Source organism: Triticum urartu, unplaced genomic scaffold (genome assembly GCF_003073215.2).
Source record: "Triticum urartu cultivar G1812 unplaced genomic scaffold, Tu2.1 TuUngrouped_contig_5536, whole genome shotgun sequence".
NCBI lineage: Eukaryota > Viridiplantae > Streptophyta > Magnoliopsida > Poales > Poaceae > Triticum > Triticum urartu.
Genome location: NW_024116219.1, coordinates 571 through 6,529, shown reverse-complemented (window position 1 = coordinate 6,529; position 5,959 = coordinate 571). Strand labels below are relative to the sequence as shown.

Here is a 5,959-nt window from a genome sequence, read left to right as displayed (position 1 = left end):
CGCGCGGGGCACCGAGGTGGCCGTCAAGGAGATCGCCATGGACCGCCTCAGCGCGAAGCTCCGCGACAGCCTCCTCTCCGAGGTCGACATCCTCCGCCGCATCACGCATCCCAACATCATCGCGCTCCACGACTCCATCAGGGTAGGGTGCCCTCCCTCCTCTCTCTCTCTGCCTGTCTCTCGCGCAATTGCTTTCGATCTGTTAGTTTTATTTATTTGTTTTTTTATGTCATTGTCTGCTGTCTATTAGTATTAGCCTGATATATGCCTAGAATTGGGAGCCGCTGATGACGATCTCTAGTTCGATTTGGTTTGGAATGCTCGGTAGGTAGACAACCAAGCAAATGATAGTTTTGAACTTGATGTCTCCCCCTCTCCTAGTACTATCCACATAGATTCAGCAATTTTTTCAACTATTTTAGTTTTTATCCACATAGATTCCAGAAGAATAACTGTTTTTCTTTATTGATTATGAAGTGATATATGTCTTGTGTATGTCTTTCAGGATGGTGGGAGGATATATCTCATATTGGAGTATTGTCGAGGTGGTGACTTATACGCCTATCTTCTACGGCATAAAAGGGTTCCTGAAAGTGTTGCTAAGCATTTTATTCGGCAGCTAGGCAAGCATCTTCCCCATCTCCCGTCTCTTCCCATGGTTTATTCATGTTCTGTGCCTTGCTCATAATCTCTTGTTTCTGCAGCATGTGGTCTTCAGAAGCTTCGTGAAAGCAACGTGGTTCATCGGGATCTTAAACCACAGGTCAGTCATCGCTGTCAACTATTGGTTTGCATTTCTCTGCGTATTCCGTGATCAAGAGTCTGGCAAAAGAAATACAATCTCTCAATACGGTTGCTTGATAATTTTACCAAACCATTGAATTATAAATTTTGTGGTTGTCCAAACAGAACATTCTTCTTGTTTCAAATAATGGAACTTCCATCTTGAAGATTGCTGACTTCGGATTTGCAAAGTGAGTTACTTCTGTTCTATTTCATTCATTCTCGGAGAAAAGAACATTAGTTGCTACTTTCCTCGTATGACCTTGGTTTAGTGGACTGAATCACAAATCCCTGTTTTAAATCTTTGTTCTAGTGGATGCCATGTAAAATTGCTATCATGCTACATATCATAAGAATGACATATGCCAGCCTTTCTTTCTTGCTGCCACATTTCTTTGTGGGGGTCCACCAGCTTCTGCTTGTTTTTCACCGTTATTTGATTTTCTTTTCCTGAGCGACTAGCGCTATGTCGACTGATGTGGACCAGAATATTGGGAATAGACACCATGCCATGGCCAAACGGATCTGCTCCTTTCTTAACTGATGTGTATCCTGCACTGATAGGTCAGTGTTTTGTTTCAATTGCGAAATAGCACACTATCTAACCCACTCCTTTCCTAACACTTAATGGACTTGCATCTTTCATTGGTAGATCCATTTTACCTAGTTTAGCAAAAATGTGCAGTATCGGGTTCAAAAGTTCCCTCAACATGTCTGCAGTAACTCCTATAATCTGAATTGATATTGTGCTATTGCTGGAGAAAAATATCCCACATTTTCTAAGAAAACCTCTGCAACATACAAAGTTTGTCTGCAATAATTTTGACAAAAAGAAAAAAACAGAGCTGCAACCTTTAAAGTTACATCTGCTTCATTTTGAGGTAGTTTTTGTAACATTTGCAAATTGCATGTGTTCATGAACTCGCATCTCGGCTTTCACTGCACGCTGCTGATCAAGTGGGTTTAATAATGGGTGAATGAGTCGTCAACTATCGGATAACTTCAGTATGTCAGGCGTCTGATACTTTATCTGTTCCAGTTTCACTCATTTTGTATTTGTGTGCGTGAGCAGATTTTTGCAACCTTCTGGTCTAGCTGAAACACTTTGTGGTTCACCCCTTTACATGGCTCCAGAAGTCATGCAAGCTCAGAAGTATGATGCAAAGGTCGGACCTTTTTTTTTTCTTTCTGTTTCTGTGTGGGCTTTGTGATCGACTGTACCTATTCTTGACTCTGTGTTTCATGCTCGATTTCTGACAGAACAGGCGGATCTTTGGAGCGTTGGTATTATTCTATATCAACTTGTTACTGGATCTCCACCTTTTAACGGGGATAGTCAAATCCAGGTTTATCTCATTTTTAATATGATATAGTTTCTTCTACATTGTTGAAATAGTATGTGCCTACAAGTGCTAATGGAAACTATCATTACTTTATCAGTTGATGAAAAACATACTAAAGTCAGGTCAATTACGATTTCCATCTGATTGTGAGTTGAGCCATGATTGCATTGACTTGTGCAGAAAGTTACTGCGAATCAGTTCAGGTACAAATCATTGTCTCTACTTTATACGGAAACAATTTTATGCAAGCAGTAGGCAGTTCCTCATGTCATTATTTATTCTACTGCTACTTGTTTTTTTTCTGGCATAAGTATTGCTACTTGGTGGGGTGAAGTATTCAGAAGTATTACTGTGACCTAACAGACATCTGGTCGAAAATGAATGGTACCATTCAAAAGTAAATTTGGGTGGCATTGTAATTGGCCATTTTTTCTTCTCTTTGACTCCATTTGCACCCTTCCTGGATTTACTGACTCATTTATTCCTTAATAGTTACCATGCAAAATAATAAATTGTATCAGAGTATTAATTATTGCTAGATAAACACTATTATAACAACATGTGAGTTGTGAATTAGGCTGTACCAGAGGAGGATAATTGTTTATTAATGCACTTCTATTTTTTGCCTGTGCAATTTTAAGTTCTAAAGTCATCACAATTGCATGTTTTCTTCATGAATAATTAACAGTAGTGACTGGTAACCATGTACAGTGTATCATTGAACATCATGAATTGTTCAAAAGAAAAAGATTAAAGCACATTATGCAATCTGTTACGATATATACTCCCTCCGTTTTTATTTACTCTGCATATTAGATTTGACTGAAGTCAAACTTCATAAAGTTTGACCAAGTTCATAGAAAAAAATATGAACATTTACAATACAAATCTATATGATGTGAAAGTGTATTCAATAATGAATCTAATGGTATTGATTTGTTATTGTATACGTTAATGTGTTTGTCTATAAACTTTGTCAAAGTTTACAAAGTTTGACTTTGACCAAAGCTAATATGCGGAGTAAACAAAAACGGAGGGAGTATTAAGGAGTATTAATGGTACCGTTCTAATATGTGTAATTGATGCAGTGGAACGCCTTACAGTTGAAGAGTTTGTGAACCATCCATTTCTCTCTGAACATGCTCCAGAGAGAATCTTGAGGTAATATCTTTGTGCTACCATCTTTATACCACATCATGCAATGTGTTTGATATTATGTAGTGCATTGGCAGTCGGACACCATCAGACACAAGAGATGGCTTTCCCTTCACTAAAAGCAGTCCAACGAGGCTTTCGGGCCAAAGTTCTCAAGAAGATTGTATGCCTTTTCCTTTAGATCTGTCAACTGGACAGGAGGAGAGTCCTGCTCCTGAGAGTAATGCCCCAATGAAATCTTATGGGTTTGCTACTAGTAAAAAGTTGGATAAAACTTCAGGCCAGAGTCCGTCGAAGCATACAGGCCTGTTCTCCAGATACATCATGGGCAACAATTATGCACCTAGCAGTCAACGTCTGGACCATCCTGGTCAAAGGACCAAAGAAAGCAAGATTGGTGAAGGACGTGGTGCTAAAGGTGTTCATCCAGAAGGTACCGAAGTCTCTTGTGATTATCACACATTTCTTCATAATCATTGCGAATAGTTCTTACTGAATTCATTATTTTTGCTTTGTAATGTAGATTCCCCTATCATTGATTCATTAGAGTTTGTAGATCAGGAATATGTCTTTGTGTCTGGACATGCGGAAGGATCCTCTTCTTCAACAAGTGCCTCTCTACAGCGCAATTTACCGGCTAAATATGAGAATCCTTCTGTTTCGCCACCAAATTTAGCTGCTCTGAGTGCACCAGTGCCAATAAATGGCACCGCGATAAACAGGCAACAGTCTGCTGGAACTGGTAGCTTGGACAGTCATTGTTCTCCGATATCTGGTACTTCACATGGATCTGCTTACATGAGTGATGGCTTGGATCAACCACCATCTGATTATCTGACCAGGATTAGATTATTGGGGCAGTATGCTTCTACCATAGTGGAGTTGGTCAAAGAAGAGGTAAATTTATATGCTTGATGACTCTCTAGTCTTTGTTTCCTTGCTTTCCTATTTAATTCCCTTCTATTTTATTTCATCTCAACTTTTTGAGATGTTGGAACTTTTTGTTCAGATGTTTGTGTGCTTTTCTTACTGCGGCAAACTATTATGTTTTTCTATCACATTGATCTGCCTAAAGTAACTTTGTGAGCATTATCTATGTGACTTCTAACTTGTTACGTCTTGTTGGTCAACCACCCAAAAATCTTTGAAGATAAAAGGTGGCAGGCACTTAGAGGCATTCTCGATCCAGCTAATTATTCTTGCGACCTGGAAGCAAGCAATTCACATATGCAATTCCTATGCGGCTTCAGCTGCCAGAGAGAGTCCCTTGCATGATATCACTATGAAGGGGCTTGATACTGACGCTCCCCATTTGCTTGCAAACTCTCAAATGGCTGATGAAGAATGCACACAGATTGAAAGGCAGTTTCTCACTGAAGTTGAACATGCTGAAGAACTTGCAAGCACTGTAGGACAGATACCTGGTACTGTACCTTGCTTGGGGCCGTGAGCCATTATCATCTGTTTTGTAGGACTTTCTTTTGTGCTGATAGTGAGCTAATGCATGCAGATGCTACAGCAATGCCCGACGCGGTTGAATTAATATTTCAATATGCACTAGAATATGGAAGGCATGGTGGTGTAAGTACAAGCATGCTTTCTTCCATCCCAGAACCAACAGCAGTTGGTTTTTTACGACTTTTGTCCACCCGCTCATTTTGTTTTCTTTCTGGTCTTGATTGCAGGTTGTCGAGATGATGGGGAAAGCAGCAGTGGCCATGTCGCGGTATACAAAGGCAATATGCTTGCTGCGTTTTCTCCTGATGGAGGCACCGTCGCTTGCCCTCAACCCGCCTTTGTCCCTGACTAGATCTGACCGACACCGACTGCGCTCATACATTGAAGCTCTCAACGCAAGGCTCAGCCAGTTGCAATGCCCGAGTCACTGACCACTGCCGGTGGGCCTTCTTGGGGGCTGACTTGTACAATATTCTTTCATTTGTACATATATTTGTTGGCCCAAACGAGGGCGTGTAAGATAGCCACGCTAGAGATCGTGAGATTAGCGAATGTAGCGGAAATCCAGTGTAACTGCCCAAACTACTACGTAATGTGAGGCGTGTGTGCGTGTGTTGTTAACTTATTATATGCATGCTTTATTCTGTACCAATTAAGGCTGCAGGCTGCAGCCATGGTCATGATGTGAACAGACTGAAGGTGTTGTACTGACTGTCTATGGTTTACTGTTTGTCTGCTTCAACCTAGCTTATGATCGCCACTTGTGCCACCTCTCGTGAAAACCGAGGGAGGAGAACAGATCCCACAGATCCACCGCCGGCTAGCCTGTGGGTTCTCCCCCCCTTCGTCTGCCGTTCGGGCAGCGGATGGAGTGGAGGACCCCGGTGCTAGGCTACGGTATGTAGATAGGTTAGGGTCTAGTTTGTGCAGCGGCGGAGTTTTAGTGGAGGCAACAACATCGTTCCAACGAATAAGGTGTCCATGGCTCCCTCCATCTCGACAAGGAGACGGCGTCATGTGTCTCTTGCAGGTCGCTCGGACCGGCGAGGTTAGGTTTTCCGAATGTGGTAGCAGCGGCGGTGACCCCATCTTTTGGAATTGTGTTCTCCGGCTTCGTTGTCTCGATGGTGCGTGCTCCAACACTGTCTTGGAGTCTTGGAGATTTATTTAGGATGCAGTGGATCAGCGTTTGTCCTTTCTTCGGGGCACGACGGGGTTGG

At 41.8% G+C, this 5,959-nt stretch overlaps 1 protein-coding gene across 2 annotated transcripts; it reads left to right on the top strand.

The window, feature by feature from the left end:
• LOC125529344 (serine/threonine-protein kinase ATG1c-like) lies at positions 1–5,464 on the top strand (the record flags this gene model as incomplete). Of its 2 annotated transcripts, none has more annotated exon segments than XM_048693758.1 (13): positions 1–142; positions 506–623; positions 705–763; positions 910–974; positions 1,856–1,949; positions 2,049–2,129; positions 2,224–2,329; positions 3,215–3,287; positions 3,359–3,714; positions 3,838–4,178; positions 4,432–4,705; positions 4,792–4,862; positions 4,967–5,464. In XM_048693758.1, coding segments are annotated over 13 exon segments (1,984 nt in total), but the record flags the coding sequence as incomplete, so codon positions are not given.
• Between the last annotated feature and the right edge of the window lie 495 nt (positions 5,465–5,959).